Source organism: Saccopteryx leptura, chromosome 2 (assembly GCF_036850995.1).
Source record: "Saccopteryx leptura isolate mSacLep1 chromosome 2, mSacLep1_pri_phased_curated, whole genome shotgun sequence".
Classification (NCBI taxonomy): Eukaryota; Metazoa; Chordata; class Mammalia; order Chiroptera; family Emballonuridae; genus Saccopteryx; species Saccopteryx leptura.
Window position 1 is genome coordinate 11,073,233 of NC_089504.1, and position 25,462 is coordinate 11,098,694.

The following is a 25,462-nucleotide window of genomic DNA, read 5'->3' on the forward strand; positions in this document are numbered from 1 at the left end:
GCTCCCTCCCCGTCTGCTGGGAAAACATCCGCTTCCCGCTTCCCGCGGGGCTGGGGTGTGGGGAGAGGGGTGGCAGCCTAGGGCAAAGCCCCACCGACTGGCACCCCCAGAGGGGCTGGCCACGACCGACTGGCCACGACAGTCCCCATCCGTGGGGGGCCCAGGGCCATTAGGTTGAGGTCAGTCCCCACTGTCCCCGAGGACATCCATGCCCACAGGACTCGACTGATTGGTTTCATTGATTTCCCACTGCCAACACGTCCCTCCCGGGCTGCAAGCCACGTGGCCCACATGCTGCCGACAGGTAAGACCCCCTGGTGGGCGCATCAGAGCCTGTGCGCTGGGCAGCCACCAGCACTGACCCTGCTTCGTTAGGCAGGCGTTTTAGTGCCCAAGACGGGGACTTGGAGGGCTGCTGGCCCATAATCCGTGAGGCCACGGGCTCAGGCTGCATCTGCCTCTGGGAGCTGCGACAAGGCTCTCGTGTGGGAGGCTTCGTATGAGCACGAGGCCAGCTGCCGTCCTCCCACTAGCGCTGCGGACGCGCCTGTGCCGCCCTGGTCAGCCTGTGTGCCTGCTGGTTTATGTTTGGAGATGCTCCCAGTTCACAGGACGCAGCTCACGGAAATCCCAAACGCAGAATGGAAACATAAGGACCCAACCATCTGGACGAGGGACAACAGCCACAGGGCAGGACAGAGCTGAGGCTTCCGCTGGACGGAAGCCAGCCCGCACTGCACACAGGGCGACGTGGCAGCTGCAGGGCTTCCCTGCTGGAGGCGGGCAGTGGAGGCCACGCACTGGGCCCGCGTGGCCAGCGGGTGTGGAGTGCGTGGGAGCTGAGCTTTCAACTCAGGTCCTTCTGACCAGAGTCTGGGTGTATACCAGGGCCCTGCATCTCTCTCACCCAGATTACCACGGTATGTGAGGTTCACACGCATGCGCACACTCACACACACATTCAAATCAGCACCCCCGGCCACCTGCTATGCGGAGGGCACTGGCTCGGTCCGAGATACAGGGCACAGCCCCTCCCCGCAGACCCAACACCCAGGCGGACAAGGTCCACTCGGAGGTGGGTTGGGATCCCCGCCCTGACCCAGGCTGGAGCCTGGGAGGCCGGCAGAGCTGTGATGCTGGAGCACTGAGCCTAGGGACAGCCAGGTTAGTGTGTGACCTGGGCTCGGCTTCGTCACTGGCCTTGGTAGCCTCTGTGGCCACCATTTTCACCCAAAGCAGCAGCTGGACCTGGAGGGGGGCTGGAGAGAACTGCAGCACTAGCGGCCCAGGGCCGGGAGCGGGGGTGTGGCCACCACTGTGGAGGTACACAGGGCTCCAGGGCTCGGCGCGCCCTCCTTCCCGCCGCCCTCCCTCTCGGTCACAGCCTCATGACTGAAAGTGGCTTGTGCTCCCCAAACCCCCAGTCATCTGGGGCCCCAGGGTGGCTGGTCACAATGGGTGGGACACCTGTTTGTTCATGTTGTCTCACGTCTGAGCCTACTGTGCCTCCATCCAGAATGGCCACACGTGCCACAGGTAGCTGTCGCCCACCCCGGGTTTCCACCCCAAGCTGGTGGCGGGCACCCCGCCGGGCTGGGCGCCCGCCACACAGGCCCCACCAGAGGCCACAGGGCTCACCTCATACAGCAAACAGCCCAGAGACCAGATGTCGGACTTGAAGTTGTAGCCGTTCTCATGGATCCGCTCGGGTGACATGTAGTACGGTGTCCCCACTGAAACACAGCAAGGGGGTGGGGCTGATTCTCTGCGCAGGGGCAGGACGCGTGAGCACGAGCGGGGAGGCGTGCGGGCTGAGGAGGCCTGGACTCAGTCTCAGGGGCGCGGCAGCCCCTTTCCCTCCCCGTCTCTCTTCCTTCAGATGAGAGGGCTGGGCCATCTTGAAGGTTTCCATGCCGGTAGGGCACTGAAAGCCCCTGGGGACAGGGACCCACGCGGGTGGGGGCTGGGCACCTGGGGATTGGTGTTTCTGCCGACTTCCCAGGGAAGTGGGACGCAGCAGCCACGCTCTGGGTAGCAACCACTACTGTTAACGCTGACCAAGCATGTCATTTGTTAGCTTATTCGTGTTCCTCGCGGCCCTACAAAGAGCCCTCCCCATTTTACAGATGGGGAAACAGATTCAGAAAAGCAGCAGCACTGAGTTCAAACCCAGAGCTTCCGCCTCCAGAAACTGAACTCTTCGCCACCACCCTTAGCTGGCACCCCTTGGCACGTCCAGATTGGGGGTTGGCTGAGATTTCTTAAACAGGACAGAAAAGACACGACATGGCAAAGAAAAGATCGATAAACTGGGTTTCATTAAAATTAGGAATTTTGGTTCACCAAAAGACCACTCAGAGAGTTAAACGGCACAGCCTGGAAGAATAGTCTCAGCATATGGACCCAACAAAGAGAATATCCTAATGGCCAATGAGCAGAGGGAATGGCGTTATTTTTCTCATTGCTCATTAGGGCAATGCAAATTAAAAGCACAGGGAAGTACTGCCACCCTTCACCTGAATGGCTGAAGTGAGAAAGACTGAGATGAACCGAGGCCGGAACTCTCACACATGGCACAGCCATGATGGAAAACTGTGTGACTGAACATGGCTGACGCTAGAACCCAGCAATTCTGCTCCTAGGTGTATGCCCCAGAGAAATGAGTGCCCTGTCCATCGAGATACGGTCGAAAATGTGCAACGTGGTTTTATTTGTTATAGCCAGAAACTGGAAACAAATGCCAATTGACAGTAGAATGGATAGATCGATAATGTGGTTTACTCCCACGATGGAATACTAAACAGCCATGAACAAGAACGAACGAACCTCAGGTAGATGCCACCACGTGGATCAATCTCATAGCCACAATGGCGAGTGAAAGCAGCCTGGCACAAAAGAGCAGACACTATGATTCCATTTTTATCAAGAACAAGAAAGCCTGACCAGGCAGTGGCGCAGTGGATAGAGCGTCAGACTGGGACACGAAGGACCCAGTTTCGAGACCCCAAGGTCACCAGCTTGAGCGTGGGCTCATCTGGTTTGAACAAAGCTCACCAGCTTGGACCCAAGGTTGCTGGCTCAAGCAAGGGGTTACTTGGTCTGCTGAAGGCCCACGGTCAAGGCACATATGAGAAAGCAATCAATGAACAACTAAGGCAGCGGTTCTCAACCTGTGGGTCGCGACCCCGGCGGGGGTCGAACGACCAAAACACAGGGGTTGCCTTAAGCCATCGGAAATACATATTTTATTTAAAAATGTATTGTATAATAAATATGTATTTTCCGATGGCTTTAGGCGACCCCTGTGTTTTGGTCGTTTGACCCTCGCCGGGGTCGCGACCCACAGGTTGAGAACCGCTGAACTAAGGTGTCGCAACGAAAAACTGATGATTGATGCTTCTCATCTCTCTCCATTCCTGTCTATCTCTCTGTCTCTGTAAAAAAAATAGGCTCGAGGGAGCTTTACTGTACCTATATCACACCTCAACTGAATAAAGCAGACGGGACACACTTGTGAAGATTTGGCACTGCAAAGATGGGAGGACCCTGAGAGGAGGTGAGCTCCCCACCGCCAGAGGTAGGCAAGCTACGGCAGAGGGGCTGATTAGGCAGAGCTGAGGAGGGGCCCAGGAATCTGGATCTGTAACTAGAGGTCTGTAACCTGAGACTCTGATCTCAGTTCATTTGGAGGGTGATTGTTCTGGAGGCTTTAGGACAGAATTTTAAAGGCTGCTATACAGAGGACATTTTCCCAAGCCGGGAGGTACCATGTGCATGTGACAGTGGCCGCTGTTCTGGCCAGAGTCTGTGAAGGAAGCTGAAGTCCAGCGAGGCAGAGGCTGAGCCTGAGATGTGGCTCATGACCCTGTGAGGACAGGCCTTTCCGCGGCTGGACTTGGTGACCCCAAAGCAGGGGTCTAGGTTTGGGGGTTTCACGAGCCAGACCTGTTTCAGGGCAACTACATTTTGCCAAGTTGAGGTGTTTAAGAAACACAAAACCCTAACTACTCTTTTAGTGTTGCTGTTATTTTAACAAGAAAGACAGTTTAACCCTAGAATAGAAAACTCATAATCTCAAAATCAAGGAGTCCTTTCTTTACACTTGGAAACTTGATCTTCTCGTTGGTCTCATCTCACTGGTGACGTATGAGGAAGTCTGTCACATAGACCCGTAGAGGCTGCGAAGTGTCGGAAACCCGTTTCAGGTTTCCCGGGCAGCACCTTGTTTACCAAAGCATTCCAGCGCCCTGCCCAGGACCAGGTCACAGGTCACAGCGGGCGCCTGATAACCATCGACTCACTGAGTCAATGAACCACAACTGCATGTTATCAGATAGCACATGTCAGTGTTCACACTTTTTTCTTGCAGCCTAATGCACCGTTTCCGTAACTGACGGCTGCCCACGAGGGACTGCCAGATTATTGCTTTATCAGAACACCGAGCACCCTTTGATGGCAATAATCCCTGAACAAGGACAGCAGCCATCACTGAAACACGTGGTTTGAGGGCTGTGTCATCCCATGCATATTTTAGGGCTGCAGTCAGGGGGCTAATTGCTATTCAGCAGAAAGAGCTGTCAGTCAACTTGCGACTCCGTGTGGGATTCTATAAGCAAACTGACTTCCGGTAGCAGCCTCTTGTACATTCTGGTCACGAGGGAGCAAAATGACAATGAACAGGCGAGTGTGAAATGGGTGACTTGTCATAACCAAATCACAGGGCGACATCCAAACTGTTCTCAGATCAAACTGTAAGTGATTCCAGCGCTCGGGGTGCTGTGGTTGGATGTGCCTGTGAGGTGAGAACCGTCTCCCACACTGAACGGCCCCGTGGGGCTGATGGCGCACAGAGACAGCAGGGGCGGTGGGGGGGGGGAGCTCGGCGCCCTGTCCTCAGTGATGGGCAGCAGCGTCCACTGTCCGGCTGCGCAGCACCCCTCGGACCCATGGCCGAGCCCCCGCCTGGCTGGCAGTGCAGGGCAGCCTTGACCCCTCTCATGCCCTCCGTCTTGTCCTCTGCTTGTTTAGATCTGCCTGCCTGTCTGCAGGAGGGGCCTCAGGGAGAGAGGACCCGCACGGTGGTCAGGCCTGTCCGCAAGTGAGGGCTGTGTGTGCCTGGCCCGCCCCAGCCCCACCCCTGCGCCTTTGACAGGCTCCTCCCTTCGTCTCCTGGGGAGCTCCGAGACCCCTTCCCGCCCTGGCCAGTGAGAGCCAGCCACTCAGTGAGAACACTGGGCTTGTCCCTCTGTTCAGTCACCACTCTCTCCCTCTGCCTGGGCTCCGGGGCCCTGCCTCAGCCCTGCCTGTGGTGAGCGCCTTGGGGCCCCCGGAGAGAGCAGGGAGCACCTCACCCCTTTCCCTCTACTGTCCACCCCGTCCCATCTTCACTGCTCTTCCTCCTTTTACCCTACTCGCTGCTGGGGTGAGGGACAAAAGGCAAATACCCATACGCAATCTGGACTTTCTTCTAAGAGGCCAGTGCTGCAGACGCCATCCATCCATCCATTCAATAGTCCATCCATCCATCCATCCATCACCCGCCCACCCATCCATCCTTAGTCTGCCCATTGATCCATCTGTATCTAACGTTAACTGAGCTCTGATGTTGTGCTGGACCCTCCCAGGAGTGGGCCCATTGGGAGGTAATGAGCTGCCTGTCCCAGGAAGTGTCCAAAAGGAGCCAGTTGATCCAGGAAAGGCTGGATTGATCAGTAGCCACAGCCAAATCCCCTGGAGGAGCTTGCTAAGTCTCTGGCTCCGTGCCCTACCCCTGACCGTGGGGTCAGAATCTCCAGGGCTGGAATGTGAACGCCCACGTCTTGCATAAGCTCCCGGGAGGTCCGTGAGCGTTCCAGTCTGAGGGGGCCCGGGCAGAGCCTCGCCCACCTGCCGGCCCTTCAGACACTCAGAGACATCTGTGGAACACATGAATTTATAAAGTGCCAACTGAGGGAAGTTTGGGCTGTCCCTGACGGGCACTGGGGCCCATGCCTTGGGGCAGCGTCTCCAGTCCCCAAACCTGGGAGACTGTGAGTCTTAAAGTTGCCTTATCAGAAGGGTCCTCAGCTTGTTTTAGGGGTGCACAGAGCTGCAGGGGGTGAACACAGTACCCCCTCCTGTTCTGCCAGAGCTCCCTGGGAATAAGGCTGTAAAACCCAATTTTTATACTGACAAGTCCTCAAACGTTGTGAAGCATAATGCACAACTTGCATGAGTTTTCAAGATAAGATGAGAGACTTCAAAGAGGCTCCAAGCTTGCAGCGGGCCCTGGAGGATATGTCCCCAAACCCCGGGTAGGGGGGAGCGGAGATTCTGGGGAAGACTGGGAGGAGCTGGCAAGAGGAGGTCCCCTGAAGACCAGTGGGTGGCCCTTGTCCTGCCCCGGGGTCTTCTGTGGGCACCCGGGCAACAGAGCAGTGGCACAGTCTGACAGAGATGCTCAGACAGGAGTGAACAGCCTGCGCCTCAAACCCCCTTCCAGCAACATCCCCATCAGACCAGCCAGCTGCCACCCTCCCTGCTCACAGTGGGGGCCCAAGCTCTGCATATGAAAGAGGAGCCTAAGAAACCCTGACCTTCCTGCGTCTTTCCCTAGAACGCCCAGATTTCAAACCCGGCAGATATCAGAGGAGAACTGGGGACCTCAAAGCGGAGGCTGATTAAAGGGGCCCCGCTTCCCCGAGATGCGCCTCTCCTGTCAAAACAAACTTGGCGTGGTTTGAAATGCTGGTGGTGTTTGAAACATGTTCATTAGCTATGAAAAAGGCAGAGATTTCACATGAAGGAGAGGCTGGTGTCCGTGGGCTGCACTTCTTCCCCGCATGGCGGTGGTGGGAACAGCTGGAGAAACGGGGTCACCCCAGCATCCAGGGGCCAGGCGGGGCTGGGGCCTCCCGAGGGCTGGACAGCCTGGGTTGGGTCAGGACCGACTGGGAGCCGCACGCAGTGGGCCTGACCTGCTTCAACCCCTCAACAGCGGAGAAGGGCTTTTCCCTCTTAGCCTCCGTTTCCCCATTGGCGAAATGGAGAGGCTGAACTCATGGTCCCTGGGGCCCTTCCCCCAACACTTCGGAGCCCCGGTTTCCCTCCTGGGAAATGGGGACAGAACAACCCTCTGCAGGATGAAAGGCTCGGGCAAGGCCTGGCTGCCCACGAACCCCGGACGGAGAGCGGGACAGGAACCAACAAGGCTCTGAAACCCGGAGACCAGCTTCCTTGGTGTTGGGCAGTGCGAGCTGCATTTGGGTCTCTCTGTGACCCACCTCCAATAATAACGGGGGGCCTCACATCCTGGGGTCTCCCCTCCCCTCTGTCCCCTGCCGCTGCCCTCATTTGCCTGGACAACTGACAGGCCCTCCTGTCCTGCCCATCTCTACCCTACTCACCAAAGCAGAGGCCATGCCCCCCAGGCCTGGCTGATTCCTCAGCCCCCAAAGGAGAAAGGCCAGGTCCTCAGCCTGGCATTCATGGCCTTTCTAGACTGTCCCTGTTCCCCACAACACACACGCACACGCACACACACGCACGCACGCACGCACGCATGCACACACACACCAGGCTCACCTGTGTCACTGTTTATCATCAAGCCCTCCTTAAATTAATTACCAGCCGACCCCATCCGAGCTATCCACAACCTTCAGGAGAAGCAGCAACATGGAAAAAAACATTGCACTTTTATTAGCATTGACTTAATTTCAGAATGTTTACGTTCGTACAAATATCTGCCTGGTTCTAGTTCCCACACTGAGTGTCTCCGACAGACGTGAAGATTGGGAGGCTCCATTCTCGGACTCCACACAGCACTCTGTGTCCAGGGATCGGGGTCTTACCCAGGATGGCTCAGGGAGTCCCGGATGGAAACTGAGCTATGCCCACGTCTCACCCTCACCCTCGCCCACCACACTGGCATCGCACCCTCCCCCACTGCACCTGGGCTTCTTCCTGATAACCTGCTCTGTGGCGACTCCCAGCCCAGGTGTCTGAAGTACCAGATGAGGCAATACCTGGGATGTAACTATTGGAACAGTGCTTGGTTCTTGATGAAACCTAAACTAATTTCCAGCCCCAGCCTGTAAGTTCCCGAGGACAAGGGCCTTCCCAGCGAGTGGCTGGGGCCTGGCCCAAACCCTTGAGTGAGTGAGCAGACAGACAAGCATAGGCTGCACCCTCGGCCCGATCAAGTCTTCACTTGCTCTCCCCTTGAGATGCTCTCTAGCATCGGATTGTCTTGTTCCAACAGTTTTGTCCCTAAAAATGCCAGGGATGCTGCAGACGAGGCAGGCACCACTGGCTGCATAGGTGTGGCCTCCCATGACCTCCTACCCAGGTGTCAGCACTCAGAACCTGGGATCTACCCGCTGAAACAGGTTTCTAGGCCATTGTTCCCAGGCGTCCTGGGCTGCTGGGATGGACGGGAGGAGGCTCAGAAACACGTCTGCTCTGTAACCACACTGACAGGGTCTCCCGGGATGCTTGGCCACGAGGACCATCGACCTGCCTGGCAAATGTTCCACGGGGCCTGACTGATGCCAGGCATGGGCACGCTCGTGGGGGTCCTGGCACTTGACAAGGGGAGGAGGCTCCATCCCACTTCCCTGTGGCTCAGGATAAGCCCCAGGTCCCACACGGCCCACGGCTGTGAGGTCGGATGGGTTTTTCCCCCAAGTTATTACTGCCCTGGGTGTCCCTGCACCCGGAGAGCTTGTCAGGACCCAAGCCCACTTCCCAGCATGTGGGCTTGTGTCTGGAGAGGAACCAGCATGCCTAGGGCTCCAGAACCTCCTTCCCTTCTCTGAGCCTCAGTTTCCTCATCTGTCAAATGGAGATAATAAGCCTGGGTAAGATGATATTTTTAAATTATTTTATTTTCTTAAACTTTTATTAATTTTAATTTGTGTTTACATGGATTCAAGTGCCCCACTGAATATAACACCCTCACCCCCACCCCCGTGTCTCTATTTATACCTCCTTTGTTCCCCTCCCCCTAATTCCCTCCCCCCTTCCCTGTGGGATTTGCTGTCCTGTTATCTGTATCTATGTGTTATGTATATATAGTTTCACTAATCACTACACCTTCTCTGAGCTCATCCCCTCATCTCCCTTCCTTTTTCAAACCTCGTGTAAGCCTCACCTTCTTTGTTAACTCTTTGGTGAGTTCAGTGACAACAGAAAACTGAAGTACAGGGCCCCTTGGGAGGGGCCGAGACAGTCCCACGGCCCTGGTTTCGGCCCAGAGCTGAGCACAGTGCCTGCACACGGTGGGCCCTCAGGAGACGGTGCCACCTGCCCCCACACCACGCCCCTCTGGGACTGACCGTGTCTGTCCCCTCACCAGTCTGGGGGCCCCCGAAAGCAGGAAAGGCTGCCTAACCTCACGCCCTCTGTACCCACTCCAGGGAAGGGAGACAGAAGGGATGTACACCCCGGAGCCCGGCCAGGGGTTGCTGACCTGGGAAGGCCAGCCCTGACCCCGAAACCTGACAGGGGTCCCTCCCAACTGGACGGGGAGGCGGTGTGAGACCCTGCACGGCCCTGGGTGTGAGCCGGCCTCGCTCCCGCCCTGACCCCAGCCCGAGGCCGCCCTGTCACGGCTGCTGAGGAGCCGGGCCTGCTCTCCCAGCCCCGCGATTTGTCTTGCAGCTGCTGCCGTTGCTTGGAGCGAGACACATGCTTGTAGCTTGTGAGCTGTGTATAGGCAAATCTTTCATTTTTCTTTCATTACGCCGGCGTGTACTGTCACTTAATTTTTATGTATGCAATCCTTCCTGACAAATATGATCTGCTGCCTGGTAATTCGTCTGACGCTCATTCTGTTCCTCGCTCTAATTACGGCTCCTATGCCTGACACCGAGGCAGCCGCTCTGCCACCGCTGGGTACCGCACCTGTCAGCCCGGCCATGGCATGACTAATGCCCTTTCATGCCAGCCTCGTGTTAGCAAATACAGAGGCAGGGAGGGGGCTGGGGAGGGCACGGCAGGGGGAGATGGGATGTGCATAAGCCGTAGCAGTGGGTCAGCAGCGCTGGAGAGGAGGCGGTTGCCGGGGCAACGTGGCTGCCATCACAGCAGCCCCACATAGTAGGTGCGCACAGATGCATAATTCATACCCATGCCCGGCGAGAAGGGCCCCCCACCCCCTGCATCCTCCTTGAGTCACGATCCAACCGCAGTGACTTCAAAAATCTCTCCCCAACTAACGCGCATGCAAGACTTGGCTGCTTGCAGAATCTCGCTCTGGAACAGAGAGGGTCTTTCTCCCGCCTCTTGAAGACTTCAGGTCCCCGGCTTTGACTCTGCACTGTCACCCTCTGTTCTGAGATTGTCACTGTGACCCCAGGAGGGCTCCTTCCACCCACCACGCCCCATCAGCCTTGGGAAGAGCCCAGCTCACAGGAGCGGCCTTTCCCCAGGTTCCAATTCCTTCTCATTAATATAATAAGTGCAGCAGTCAAGTCGATAAGCTCACGCTGTCGGCAGAGCCCATATTTCTGCCCGTTCCTAATGATGTGATCTTAACAGGCTCTGACGAGTACCACAGTCTTCTCCCCAGTGGGACGGGGAAGGGCTGGGACCTGACTGACAGGGGACAGGAGGCAGTGGCTTTAACTCTTCCCTTTGACGGTTTCTCTGGAGTTTCTGGCCTTTTTGAAGCTCTTAAACCAGAGAGGTAAACGGTCCCAAACTGACAGCCACACTGGTTGTCACAAAGAGAAGGGCCTGACGGGATGGGGAAAGACAAGGTGTCCCCCCAGGAGCGAGCCGGTGGCCGAGCTCGGGGGAAGGCCCAGCGCTGTTTCCCCAGACCCCGAGCCCGGCATGGAAGCAGCGCGGCTGTGACACGCGAGGGCTGCCCGCGCAGTGTGGCCCGTCCCTCCCGGACTCGAGCTCTCTGGGAATCAGATTCCTTGTTGACTGTTTGGGGTGTGAATGAAGTGTCATCAACTCGTAGGATGGTGGGTCATCTCCATTTGAGCTCACAGAAGACCAGCAAGGTACCCGGTCAATGCCAGGGTCAGATGGAGCAGAATTTCACAACAGCCCCCCCAAGCACACACAAACACACACAGTACACACACACATTTCCACACATGCACACATATACACTCATAATCCTCACTCATAATTGCACCTACATGCACGCACACACCTCTCACACGTGCACACTCACATACACACATGCACGCACATACACACACGCATGCACTCACACACTCACACTCCTAAGCAGCTCAGAGCTGTTGATCTCGAGCATTGGCACATTTCCCCTGATGGCGTGCTGTACCCAACAGCTCCGAAGCCATTGAGACCTGCATGAATGGGACAGTTCCACTAGGAAAGTGTGTTTTCCAGAAAGCACCTCCGCCGTCACCAGATGCTGTGTGTGCGAACGGCGTGCCGCAGGCAGGGGACAGGAGACACGGGCTGGGGCCGTGGAGTGCGGCGGAGACTGGACAACGGAGGGATTTTCAAGGGAGGTGTTGAGGTGTTGACAGGCACACAGGGAGGGGAGCCCGGGAGCCCCTTCCCTGCAAACGTCGCCCCAAAGAGCCGAGAACTGGCTCCGGGGAAGGCGGCTGACCCTGCCTGCCTCTGAAACGTTCCCATACTGCCCCCAGTTAGATGCTGATATGCCTTGTTGTTATGCACAGGGGGCCCCCTTTCCGTATCTCCCGGGAGGCTTTGCTGGCTTCTCTATTCTAGTTCAATGTAGAATTCTCCATTGTCCATTGTTCCAAGTCTTGCTGTCAGTTACGTGGCCGGCACGTGGGTGCTGATGCTGAATGCTGCTTCCCGGGACCCGAAACACACACATATCCAGTCTCCTCCCCCACCCAGCCCTCGGCGCTCCCGCATTCCCGGGTGGTGCCCGCCCACTGAGCGTGGCACTTGGCCCAGCTGCTACCCGGGGTCCTGGGGACCCTGCTCTCCAGATCACCGGCTTCTTGCCCCACCAGCTCCTTTCCTCTCCTCACACTCCAGCCACAAGGCCACCTCCTCCTGGGAGCACGCCACCCCCACAGCTCAAAACTGCCTGCTTAAAAGACAAAGCCTGGACACAGCTCAAATGCCTCCTCCCCCGCAAGAGGAATGGACCGAGTGTGCGCACCCCAAAGGAGCACTACGCACCAATGAGAAAGACAAACGACCACCACGGGCCACGACACAGACACCCCCCACACTGGGCTCGGTCACCCCTTCCTGGAAGGAGCAAGGTGGCACAAGGACGCTCCAAGGACCCCTCGCGTCATGGTTTACTCCATCTGGGTCACTGTTCTGAAAAGGCGAGTCTAGTTTAGGGCTCAAGAGGCGCTTTCCTGCGCTCACTAACCAAAGACCCTGTGGGGAGATTGTTCACGTCTCCCCCGTGGTCCCCGGGACTGGGGGCTGATGGGGCGTGGACAGGCCCCCTTACCTAGGGAGTGGGCCGCGGTGGTCTCGGAACTGAAGAAGCGGCCCAGGCCAAGGTCACCGAGCTTCACGACGCCCGTGGCTGTGATGAACACGTTGGCAGGCTTGATGTCTGCAGCGGAAGGAGAAAGGGGTCAGTGTGGGATCAGAGGGACAGAGGAAGCCGCCTGGGTTGGCGAGTGGGGCAGGGCCCCTCAGGTGGCAGGGGACCCAGCCTTCAGCCCTGCTCCCTCAGAGCAAGGCCCCGTCTCTGCCCCACTGTGGGCCCTTGGGAAACACAGCCTCGGTTTCCTCACCTATATACGGGTCTAACTTGACCTACTTCACAGGGCTGTGAGGTCTAGGAGGGCGTGTTTGTGCTGTTGGTTCCTTTTCAAAAGCTATCTCCTTGTGCCGGGTACAGAATCGAGCACAAAGCAGCAGCTCTGAGACTCATGGAACAAGTCAAGGAAGCGTCACAGGAGGTAGTGCGCGCTGCTCCCCAGGGGCAAGGGCCACGCCTGGCGCGCAGGGGGCACTGCAGGAGCGGGGGAGGAGTGAAGGGCTGCAGGCAGCAGCGGGGGGCCCGCCGCAGAGCACCCGGCAGGCTTCCTCCCCACCACTCAGGATGACAGCAACTTTTGGAAAACATTCCTTTGTAGGTGTCTCATTTCCTTTGCCTGGCGAACTCCTACTAAGACTTCAAAGCCCATATTAAAAGTTCCCTTTTCCAGGACACTTCTCCTGTCCTGGAAGAGCTGGCCACAACTGGGTTGTCTCCCTGGCCAGCCTGTCCTCATCCTCGCTGCAACCCGCTGTGCTGGCCTCAGGATGGTGCTGGGGGCTGGCAGTGACGTACCGAGCGTGGCCCCTGTTCCCTGGGGTGATGTCATATCCTGCTTTGGGTACACCCACCATAGGGAGGGCCCTTGACACGAGGCACGAGATGTGTGTGCTGTGGGGCCCAGGGCCATGCACATGCCCATCCGCTGACCCCATGAAGGACAGACAAGATGCTCGACACCAGCTAGGCCGGGGAACACGGAGTGGTCGGACTTCCTCAGGGACGCCCAAGGCCCGGGCAGGCAGGCAGGCAGTACGCACCTCGGTGCATCACCCGGCGGGAATGCATGTGCTCCACGGCGCTGCACAGCTGCACGAAGTACTTCCACACCGTCCTCTCGGGGATGAGCCGCTTCTGCTTCTTGAAGTACTGGGGGGAGGGGGGTCACATAGGTGGACAGGCCTAGGTGAGGGGCCGAGAGGCCGGGTAGGTAGCGCCCGGCCCAGGGTGCACGGCCCTGTGTCCACACCTCTATGTCAGACCCGATCGTGTTCTGGGGTCCCTGTCCACACCCCGACCCAGTGGCAAGTTCCCTGAGGGCAGGATAGGCCTAGCCCAGAGTGGATGGCCAGATGGCTTTGCTGAATGGGGCCTGGACACACGTCTGTCTCCTCCCCTGCTGGACAGGGAGCGCCTCGTAGGAACAGCCTGGCGTGGCTTCTCTCTGTCCCTTGCCACAGCCTGGCTCAGCGTGGGGACATCAAGACATGCTTGGTGGCTAAATCACAGCTGCCCCCACCTCCTCAGGGCTGGCAGATCTCAGCGCACGTGATCGTTCACAAATGCGGCCAGAATCCCCAGGAAATAGGCCTGATATTCTCAGATGGACCCCCCAGTTTCAACAGGCATGCACCTACTTCACTGCCTGAGAAAACATACTTAATACTCCTGAAAACACAATAAAACGCCCCAAACCACCCAGGCGGCACTGAGTGAGCAGTCAGGAACCAAAGGTCCAGGAAACTAGGAGCACATCCTGTCCACAGTTCAGATCGACGTCCCAGCCCACCCCACCCCACCCCGGCCCGGGGGGCCTCCTGGAGCCAGGCGGGCGGGGCGCAGCAGTGACACACACACCAATAACCCCAGTCCTGGGTTTTTGTCCAGGGGCGTTTTGCTCGAGAGCAGCCATCTTTCCCCAAAGCAGTGACAGGCGGGTCCCTGCGTCTCCCTGCGTCAGGGCAGCCTCGCTGGCAGAGGGAAGACAGGGGCTGACTCGGGATGCAGTCGGGCCTGGGCAAGGGGACGTGGGGTAGGAGACCGGACCTGAGCCCGTGCTGCGCCCTATGTGATAGATACGTGAATTCCAAACTGCCCTCTTGATGTTCCGCTTATCTGTCAGACCTCACCCTTACTGGACTATTGACCCTGAGACAGAGGAATTCCAAAAAGCTGAGAAGCTTCCCCAAGGAGGGGCTCCGGACACACCAGGACTTTTGATTCAACACCCACATGCTCGAAGCCCCCCAAGGAGGAGCATTCCGGACATACCAGGACTTTTGCCTCAGTATCCCCTCAGGCTCTCCCAAACACTACATAACTCGCCCCTAGTCTGTAACCGGTGCTCCTCTCCCCCAGGAGAAGTGCCCGGCAGGGTTCCTTTCTTCCTTTCAATAAAGCCTGTTACTCTGGTCTTTCGGACTCCCATGGATTCCAACATTACGCAGGGGTGACTGCACCCCTCTCACTGAAGAGGAAACTGAACGCTGTATCATAGACAGTGAGGGGCAGAGTCACAGCCCAGCGCCAGGCCTTCTGCCTAGAAAGTCCAAGCTCTTAACCTGCCTCTAACGGCATCAGTGAGCACCAGCCGAGGGACTGAGCTGAGAGGGGTTCAGGAACTTGCCCAAGGTCACCCAGCAGAGCTGGGCTGGGTCTGGGCACCGCCCACAGCGGGACAGTCACAGCAGGGAGGCTCTCCCAAAGCTCTGTGCCTTGCCAGGAGAGGGGCCTCCCGCCGGGTGAGCTGCCCCAGGCTCCCAGCCCAGACTCCCCCAGCATATGACCCCCCACTCCCTCCAGCCCACCGGGGCTTGTGAGTTGGGCCGGCCTGGAGAATTATTTACGCCGTGATATTAGTTGATCCTCATTACAGTATTTAAGTGGGACGTGCAGGGCTGTGAGTGGTGATTTTCTAAATGCCACATCCTATAAGCGCTGCGTGACATTTAGCGGGAAGGCGCCGAGTCTCTGGTGGGTTTCGGGGTGGCGGCAGCTCCCAGCTTCAGCATCCACTGTAAATATTGCCATGCCAGCACCGTGGCCATGGACATGCTGCTTGGCCACTGAGTCTGGGGCCCTCGGGATGCAGGGTCTGCCGGTCAGCAGCCTCTGGTTCCCCCAGTGCCCTCCCACGCATCCCTGGACAAGGGTGGAAGCTGAGGTCTGGAGAAGGGAGAAATCTGATCTGCCCTGTCACCCCTACCCCTGGCTGCGAGACTCCAGCCCCACTCGAGGGATTGAGCAGTTGCACGGGATCTGGGGTCTCCTGGGGCTGACGGTACAGGGCCCTCACCATGGGCACATTCCAGGGTCTCTTCTGTTACCTCTGCGCCTACTCCTGTCCTCCCCTCCCCTTCACTGGACATCCCTTCTTCTGGAACACAAAGCTGGCCATGTTTACTACTACCACGAGTCTCAGGAAGCTTCTCAATGACCTCAAAGCGAGGTCCCACATCCTGGCCTGGACCTGAGGTCTTAGGTGGCCCAATGCCTCCCCCTCGTCCCCTCCTCCACACCCATCACACACTGCTCTCCTGGCCCAAAGTGCTTTGTGGATCCCTCTGGGCTCCTGCACAAACTGTTCTGCCACTAGACTTTAGGTCTCCTCTCAGGTCCGCTCAGGTGTCACCTCCTCCAGGAAGCCTTTCCTGGCTTGCAGGCCCTAAACTTGGCTTTTTCTCGCTTGCTCATGACTGACTGTCCATAGCTCTGCCCCTATTAGAAGATGAGCTCCTGAGGGCAGTACCCATGCTGCCAGCACCCCACGGGCCCAGGATGGGCCTGGCACACAGCGGGTGCTGGGTGCATGCATGATCAGTGGGAGCGACATGTGTAGGAGAAACCAAGTATGGCTCGGGGGAGAAGGCAGAACTAAGACATGATATAGCACATCTGTTCCCACCAGGGATCTGCGTGGAGATTAACATCCTTGCAAACACATTAATATGTCAACGAAAATATAAAAGCAGGTGATAACAGCTCAAGTAATGCCGCTTCCCAGCGATGCTTGTATTCCTAAGAGCCAGATTTCAGAAGAGCAAGCGCTGAGCAATTGCTCAATTCCCAGTGCCTGGTGGGAGAGACAGAGGATCCATGTCTGGCTCTGTTTGCAAGTGTGGTTGAGAGCCGGGCAGGGGCTTGAGCTGGCCCAGCCTTGCTCAGGAGCAGACAGACCAGGCCTGGGGGCAGGAGGCAATGGGGACCCACAACAATGGCCTGCAGACTCGGGTCAAGCCTTGAGAGAAGCAGGGAACAGGGTTTGAGGGCTCGGGCCTGAGGTTCCCACTTAGAGGCTGTGCTGCCTCAGGAAGATGACTAAACCTCTCTGAGCTTTGCTAGCTGAGAATACTGTGGATTCAGTGAGTGATGCCAGTGGTCAGTACAGTTGTGGTCCACAGTAGGTGCTTCATTAGTGGGGCTTCAATGGTCCCTGATTCCAGACTCATGCAGGCCTGAACCTGGGCCCCAGGAGGTGGGGTGAGGGAGCAGAGTGGTGTGGAGGCTGCCGTGGACTGCAGAGGAAGAGACAGGCCCAGCACGGGGCCTGCCTGGGGACCTTGCCTGGCAAGTCAATCAGCCTCTCGGAGACTCCTGGCTTGGCTGCTACCTGGGAATGAAGACGCCCCTCAGAGGCTTGAGGGGCCTAGCAAAATCCACTTGGGGAAGATGTCCACTGGAGGGCCCCAGGCCTCAAAACAGAGATCTGGGCCACAGTCCTGGATCTGTCCCCACATTGCTGGGTAGCCTCAGGAAAGTCTCTTAACCTCTCTGGGCTCAGTTTTCCCTTTTGTAAAATGAGGTGACTCACAAGACACCTTCCCAGATTCTGAGGGCTCATGGGGTCTGACCTAATGCAGGGTTGTGCCTGCTCCTTCTGTGAGCAGAAGCCTTGGCAGGCAGGCTGGGACAGTGGGGGTGGTCAGAGGGGTCCTTTCTGTCTGTGGCTGGCCCCTTCACAGCAAATGGATACAGGGCCTGAAAGGGCACTCTCTGGGCCACGGTTGAGGCCTCTGGGCATCAGCAAGGGGGGCTGAGTGCCCCAGAGGGCTGAGGAAGGGCTACCTGACCCTGGGCAGCTCCCAGACCTGCCTGTCCACTGGGCACCCTCACCTTGATCATCTGTGAGAGGTCACCCGCATCAGCCAGCTCCAGTACAATGTTTAGCTCGTTGTCTTCAATAAACGAGTCCAAATACTTGATGATGTTTGGATGGTTCAGTTGCTGCACAAGGAGAGAGAGACAGGGAGGCGTGAGTCAGTGAGAGATGGTACAACCCTGGCACCTGCCCCAGGCAGGTACCCAGCTGGCACCCACTAACAGGGCCCTGGCCTTTGCTGCAGAGTTGAGTGTCTTACAGAAAGGCCTGTGCTGGGGAGTCAGGCAGAACGGGGTGACACTGGGAAAGCCATTTTGCATCTCTGAGTCTCAGTTTCCTCATCTGTAAAATGGGCGTACTACTATGAAGATTAGATGGAGTAATATCTTTGAAATGTCTAACACGGTCACTGCACAGAGCTAAGACTCAATAGATTGTGGAAATGACCCTTCTCTTCCTCCTCCTCCCCCTCACCACCACTCATGGCCTCTGGGGGGGGGGGGGCAGGCCTCACCGCTATTACTAGGACTAAAGCTGAAACTCAGAAGTATGTCTCCTTCCCTCTTCCTTCTTTTGTCAACTTTTGACCCAGCCCTAGCGAAATCTTGGGGCAGGGGGCTATTCCAGGTGTGGGAGGTGCCCTGAGCCATCTGCTCCGTGTGGAGGCCACGCCTCTGGCCTGACCACTGTGCGTGTTTGCTGAGGCGTGTATGAAGCCTGGTCAGGACAGCACCCCCCACTGGCGGGAGGTCGCCTCTGCCCGGCCCAGAGGAGACCCTGGCAACTGTTTATAACCGAAATAAACTGCTGATACCAAAGTGACCCCGGGATCTGGGACAGCAGAGGGGACTCCGATCTTCTGCCACAGCGTGGTCGTCCGGGCCACCGGGTCTCCTGCCAGCCAACGACCAGACGCCTTTTAGAGCATGGTTTCTAAAAGGCCTGGATGCTGCTGGGAGACAGTGTGCATCTGTGCTGTACGCTGGCCTGTGCCTGTCCTTGGATTCTAAAATGAGGGGACTCGGGCAGATGTCACACAGCCAGGCCATCCTCATCCATTCATTTCCTAAGTCAGCCCTTGCTGGGTGGGCAGCCTCCACAGGCCTCCAGGGGCCAAGGCAGCCTCTGCTGCTGGCCTCAGCGCCTCCCACATATCTGCCCTGCCCTCGATGCCCACCAGGCCCCCCCAGAGACTGATACACTCTGGCCTACCCACCCCCTCAGGCCCATCTCACAGGGCTGGCCCATTGGGGTGTCCAGCAAACACTATTATAGTTTGGCTTTAATGTTTAGGTCTGTGATCCATTTCTGTGTACGGCATGAAGCAGGGGTCAAAACTCACTTCTGTCCATTTGGATGTCCAGTTTTCTTAGCACCCTGGAAAGGCGTTCTTTTGTTGCCTGAATTATTTTCGTGCTTTGGTCTCCCCTTCCCCAGATTGTTCTGAGGTCTCCCTGGGGCTCACACTGGCCCTCACACTGGCCCTCGCACCAGCTGCCTTTGACCCCCAGCACACTGCAGGGAGGCTTTCGTTTACGAAGAGAGTATCAAAGTAAGTGAACGGGAAGTTGAAAATGCTTTAAAAATCTCTAAAGCAGTGATTTTCAACCTTTTTTGAGCCGTGGCACATTTTTTACATTTACAAAATCCTGGGGCACACCACCTACCAAAATGACACAAAATGACACTCTAACACAGTACATATTGAATATTATACATATAGTTAATAATATAGTTCCTAATGTATTTATACTCACACCTGACCATGTCTCATGGCACACTGGTTGAAAAACACTGCTCTAAAGCATGTTATAAAGTACTAGGATTATTGCAATTATTACGATAATAGCAATTGGCCCTCATATCATTACTTCACTGGGAAATCTCAGCCCCTCTCAGGGAGGGCTCCCCCAAACCCAGCCAAGTCGTCTGAGGTCTGGGTATCAGTTTTTCAGTAGAAGGGGGTTGTGTAGGGAAGGAGGGGAAGTAAGTGCTCCCTCAAACACCCAGTGTGTCTACAAAGGCCTTTACCAGGCCCAAAGGGGCCCCAGAGCTAACTGGGCCGATGCCCTGAGGCTGGGGAGGGGTGGCAGGGGACTGGGCCAGCGAGCATAGACCCTTGTCCACCTGGAGTCCACTTCTCAGCCTGAGCCCTCTTGTTGAGCCCAGCTGGGTCTGAAAGGGGCCACACCTGGGCTAGGGACACAGAAAGTGTTCCAAATATGCTCGTGTTTGGGTTCTGCCGCGCAGTTTGTGAGTGGGGGAGGGGAGAGGAGGCGGCTGCTGGAGGCTCAGGGCTCCCTGCTCTGGCTTCCTGCACCTGGGGTCCAGGACAGTCACACCCAGGACCCACCTCCAGTGCTCCCCCTGGAGGCTCAGGGCTCCCTGCTCTGGCTTCCTGCACCTGGGGTCCAGGACAGTCACACCCAGGACCCACCTCCAGTGCGCTCCCCCTGCAGCCTCTGCTGCCCCCCCCCCCGCCATGTCCTTACAATTCACACCCACCCCTCCCCCGAGGCTGCGTCACCCAGACCTGGTCCCTCTCTCCTGCCAGACCTCAAGCGTCACGGGGTGGGGTGGTCCGAAGCCCCAGGCCGGCCTGGCTGTGCCGGGGGCTGCTGAGGGATGGACAATGACCACAGAAAAGGACAGAGGGCACGGCTGAGAGTAAAGGGCCACTGAGGTCCCCTCTTCTTGGAATCTCCGCACCTGTGGCCTTTCGGATCCGTCCTTGCTCTGGGCTGCGACCCCGTGTCTAGTACTCAGCGGTGCTCAGACACTGTGCTGCATCCCTGAGTCCATGACTCTGGCTGGTCCCAGCACAGCCACCCTCCTGCCCCCCGCGTGGCAGCCTCCCCGCACTGGGAGGTTTGGGGTTTCGGGTCCTGGCATGAACCATGTGCACCATGTGAACGATGCTGCCCGCTGGCCCCTCTGAGAACGTGTTTCCCTGTTTTGTAGGAAGCACCTCCTGCCCTGGCACATCCTGCCGACTTCCCACGGGCAGGCTGCAGAGCTGGACTGGTGTTCTGGAGGGGGCCGGTGGTGCCCTGCCACGCCACGGGGCTGCCTCTGGCTGAGCAGCTAGCACACAGCAGGAGCTACACTGAGCCCCCCGGGCATCTCCTCGTTACCCCCCACCTCTGACACGGCACTGTTGTCCTCATCCCCTTATACAGGTGTGGAAACTGAGGCTCTGAGCAGTCAACAGCTTGCCAAGGCCACATGGCTAGTGAGCAAGGGATGTGCCTGCCTCTGATGCCCGGGCCACTGACACTGATGACACTGCCTGGGGAAGGGACAGAGACACCCCCCTCCCCCCAGTGGCTCCGCTCACAGTACACTGGGCCTGCTTCTCAGCAGGGGCTGCACACATATATTTCTGGACCCGGGACCTGCAAAGGGCTGGCTCAGTTCACACATGTGCATGATTCCTTACTTGATGTGGACGGCACGTGTGTTCTTGGCCAAGAGTGGGGAGCGGGATGGATGATGGGGACAGCTATTCCCCTGGGCTGGGTAATCAGGCCGAGTCCCCAAATCACAACAGGGTTCCAAAGGTGACCATTACGTAATATTTTAAAATGTTACTGGAAGGGTATTTGTGATCCGTAACAGCTGGGAGTTAAGGACAGCTCCCTCCAAGCCTCTCCGCACCAGCCTCGTCACCACGACCCATCATTACCACATAGAAGTCCTGAGTGTGGCCTGTGAGGCCACCATGATCTGGCCCCTCAACCCGCATTGTCAGGGTCCCTACAGCAGGCTCATCGCAGCCTTCCAGGTGCTGGGACCAGGCCCTGGCCCCTGCAGGGCTTCCCCTGGGCTCCACGGTCCCTGAGTCGGCCATCACCCGGAACGGTCACATCTGCCGCCTGCCTAGTCCCCCAGGACGGGACCCAGGCCTGAGAGCGCAGGGCAGGGCCCAGGAGATTAACCTCTGACCTGGAATTCCGAAGCTATGGCCTCGAGGGTGTCGCTGCCATTAGCAGCCCCGCTTCAAGAAGCTCCCAGCAAGCTCTCAGTCTGGCTCCACGGGGTGGGGGAAGCCGCCGCGTGAGTGCCCCCTGCACCTCTCCTGAGCCAGGCCCTCTTCAGACGTGGTTTTATCTGATCCTTTCATTTGGCCTACACCATCGAGGCAGGTGTTCTCCCCATCGAGCAGAGGCTCAAGGAGGTTAAATCGCTTGCTTAAGGTCACATAGCTCATGAAGGAAGACGTTACGATTTGAACGCGGGTTCCCGGGCCCCCAAAGCCCAAACCTGCCCTCTTCCTCTGTCACTTTCAAGGTCCCGGCAGAATCCCAGGCCTGGGGAGGAGGGAGGGATCCCCAGGAGAGAGCAGCCCCAGGCCCGGGCCAAGTCCAGTCCAGAATGTCCTCTAGTCCCTGACTGTAGGGAAGCCAGTGTGGATGCCAGTGGGAAAGGGGAGGGGAGGGGGACCACAGCCGCCATCGTCCCTACCCTGCACTCCTCGCTGTGGCCAGGCCCTGGCCCGCCTGTCTTCCCTACACCTGTCCCGCCAGCCCAGGCCCAGCGGAACCGAGGACTTCTGTCCACAGAGGGGAGCGTCGTGCTCAGGGCACTCACCTTCAGGAGCCCGATCTCCTTGACGCAGTCCTGCCTGGCCTTGGCATCCATCATCTCAAATATCTTGGGTGCAAAGGAAAAGAGAACGAGGACAATTAAAACCCAGCACCAGCGTCCTGGCGCACCTGCCTCCTGGCCGAGGGACCCTACCCCAGAGGCACGAGTTCTGCTTAGTGCCCCCCACCACTATCATGTGCCAGGCGCCACACTGACCACTGTAAGCTGAATTCTCACAGCGATTCCCACAGGGCAGGAATCACTGTCACTGGCTTACAGAGGAGGAGACTGAGGCCCAGAGGAGTCCAGTGACTTGCTGAGGTCACACACTGATGAGTGGCAGGCCAGGAAACACTGAGAGCCTCAGTCTTCACTTCTGTAAATGAGGCTCATAGTCCGAGCCGGACAGAGTGAGAAGATGGTATACAGTCCCCGGCACCTCAACCTCTGCCGACCCCGCCCTCCAGAGCTCATTGGGGGGTGGGGGGGTCCTCCCAGCACCTGCTGACTTATAGGAACAAACATGATGGACGGGCCAGCAGCCTCATCACCAAACCAAACCACGACAAAGAGAGCCCAGGCGAGCCCCTCCTCGGAAGACAAAGGGCAGAAAGCAGGCATTTTCTGAACAGAGGAGCCCATCTCTCCTCTGCGACCTTGACCGGAAGCCACGTGGGACCTTGACCGGAAGCCACGTGGCATCACAGACCAACAGGGAAACGGTGAAGCCGAGATGCTCAAGCTGGAGGGTGTCGCCTGACTCCCCATCCCGTGCCTGTGTCTGAGTCGCCCTCTCTCTCTGGGCCTCTCCTGCCCGGGCTGCTCACATGGCTGCAGGGTTTGGGAAGCGCTGCTGGAGGACTGAAAACCGTTTCCTGCAGCAAAGAGTGTGCACAGGGGCCCAGTGGCTCTCCCGGAAATGCTTCCTGCCCAGGACTCGCTGCTAAAGCTGGCTGCTCGACCCCCTTCTGCCACTTAGGAGGGACACACAGGTCAGGAAGGACACTTAAGCCCAGAACTGACTGGTGAGTGCAGGCAACACGGTCAGCAGGACTCGGCTCCTTCCGTGGGCATGGTGAGTTATTGCCAGCTCTGCACTGTTTTCCTCTTCTGAAAAATGGGAGGCTAATGCCCCCCCCCCGGGGTGACTGTCAAGGTTCCCTGCGCTCCAAGCAGGAGCCAGCATATAGCAGGTGTTCGGGGCGTGCTCGTTTTCCCCCCTTCACGGCTCCCATTGCGCTTTCAGCTTTCAGGAGTCCGCCTGGTTCTCTCCACAGCCCAGTGAGTTGGTACTAACACGCCTCACTACAGAGTAAAGGCAGGAAAGGGAAAGGACAGGAGGGGCGGGGAAGGAGGCCTGGCCCAGGGCCACCATGTTTAGACAAAGTCAGCTCCTGCAAAGCGGCTTTGACCCCACGGGGTCGCTGGCTCACCTGCACCTTCTTCAGAGCCACCGTCTTCCTGTCCAGCAGGCAGGTGGCCTTGTACACCTCGCTGAACTGCCCTCGGCCAATCTTCTTCTCGATCTGGAAGTCTGCCAGTGAGCAGCGAAAAGACAGGGCACTCGGGTGCCTCTGCAGGGGACAGACAGAGGGCATCAGTGTCCAGCCAGGCCGAAGTGGAGGCTGCTGCCCTTCCCCGTGCCCCTCCAAGGTGGAGGAGGGACTGTGATCACCAGCCCCACTGTCGGAGCCTCCACTGCCTCCCCCAACCTGCCGTGCTCTCCACACCCACCCCGTGTGACCCCCACAGGGACCCCGCTGTGCAGATGAGAAACTAAGGCTGCTGGTCTCTCCCACAGCACCTATCACCACCCCTCATTCTCTGACCACGGGCTTGTTTGCTAGGTTCTGTCTGCCTCCCCCCTCCCTCCCCACCATGGGCCTCTCCCAAGGTGAGCTCCTGTCCTAGATCCCTCCATGTCCCCGTCCCCGTCCCCGGAGCTAAGGCTGTGACAGGCTCAGAGCAAGTGCTCGGGCATGTTTATTGAATGACACAGTGGAATGTGCACAGTGGGACCATGTGACCCATCCGCTGTCACTATTAGGAGTGTAGCAGAACTCACACACGCTCAGAAGAGGCCACTTTCTTGGCACCTGGAGGAATCACACATACTCACGGAAATAATAACACACGGCCATGCAATAGGACCTACTCTGTGTCAGTTACTGTACTGGCTGCCGAGATGAGCAAGGCTTACTAATCCCTTTTAATAAAGAAGCAAGGCGAGGTCACACAGCTAGTCAGCGGGAGGCTGGGACTTGAATGTGCTGCTGATCTAGAGCCAGCTGCACTGCTGGGTGACATGGGTCAACGCCTCTCCCCTCGCTGGGCCTCAGTTTACCCCCAGGACTTGAAATGTTTGAAGGATGTGCTCTCCCAGGCAGGGTCCCTGCTCTGAGAACACGGGCTGCTTCTTCGCAGGATGAGTGGCTCGAATCCCAGCACTCTCCAGCCACCCAGAGAGGGGTCCTAGAGGCCGGGCAGCCCAGCTCCGCAGCCTCTGAGAAGCTCCCAGAGGAGTGGGTGACATCCCAGCCGGCATCGCAGACACTCCAGCTGCACATCTGCATACGCAATGACCCAGATTTGCATTTCCTGTCACAACCTATTCGACCTAATTAGGGAATGAGCTCCTGTGGTGGGCAGGTCACTGGGGCAGCAGAGCAGTGGCAGTGCCAGGGCGCCTGGCAGGGGCTGGGATGGGCCCGTCCTGGGGTGGCCTCTGCTCCGTGTGGGGCACTGCAGACACAGGGCTCCCAGGTGCGGCTGCCTGAGCCTGCAGAGGCCTGATCCTGATTTAACTCAGGGCTGTGAGCAGAAAAGGAGAAGGCGAACTGAGTCCTTGCCCCAAAGGCCAGGGCTCTCTCTATGGCCACTTCCAAGGCCTTCCTCTGTCCTGCGTCAGCCCTCGGCAAGTTCCACTCTTGTCCCTGCAGCCGAGTGAGGTCCTCCATACCCTGGACTTATCACACCAGCCTCGGGGTCCCCTGAGGGTCCAGGAGCTCCGCACTGCCAGCCAAGCACGGGCCCGCCCAGACAGCTCCCACCACAGGCTCACGGCAATAATCTGACGGCCTTCTGAAAACTGCTCCTCTAACGCTTACTGTCCCGTTAGGTCTGGGGCCCTGTGCCAGCTCCGGTGGAAACAAACACAACTCCAGTAGCACGGGCTGGCAGAGAGGCGGAGACTCGGAAGCTGGGGCCCAGAGCTTGGGTTTAAGTCCAGGTTCTGCCACTTCCTGGCTGTGATCCCTGGGCAAGCCCTTCTGAGCCTCAGTTTCCTTATCTGTACAACTGAGATAATGACAGTACCCTGTCCAGAG

General features: G+C 57.8%; 1 protein-coding gene across 4 annotated transcripts in view; it reads right to left on the bottom strand.

Moving 5' to 3' along the window:
- The window catches only part of NEK6 (NIMA related kinase 6), a 76,578-nt gene that overhangs the window by 8,064 nt on the left and 43,052 nt on the right, over nucleotides 1–25,462 (bottom strand). For all 4 annotated transcript variants that reach the window (XM_066367196.1, XM_066367194.1, XM_066367195.1 and 1 more), the window contains 6 exons: nucleotides 23,570–23,710; nucleotides 22,140–22,202; nucleotides 17,564–17,674; nucleotides 13,492–13,600; nucleotides 12,413–12,520; nucleotides 1,639–1,733 (listed from right to left, as the gene is read on the bottom strand). In XM_066367196.1, the coding sequence (XP_066223293.1) occupies nucleotides 1,639–1,733; nucleotides 12,413–12,520; nucleotides 13,492–13,600; nucleotides 17,564–17,674; nucleotides 22,140–22,202; nucleotides 23,570–23,710 (627 nt within the window). The remainder of the gene's footprint in view (nucleotides 1–1,638; nucleotides 1,734–12,412; nucleotides 12,521–13,491; nucleotides 13,601–17,563; nucleotides 17,675–22,139; nucleotides 22,203–23,569; nucleotides 23,711–25,462) is intronic.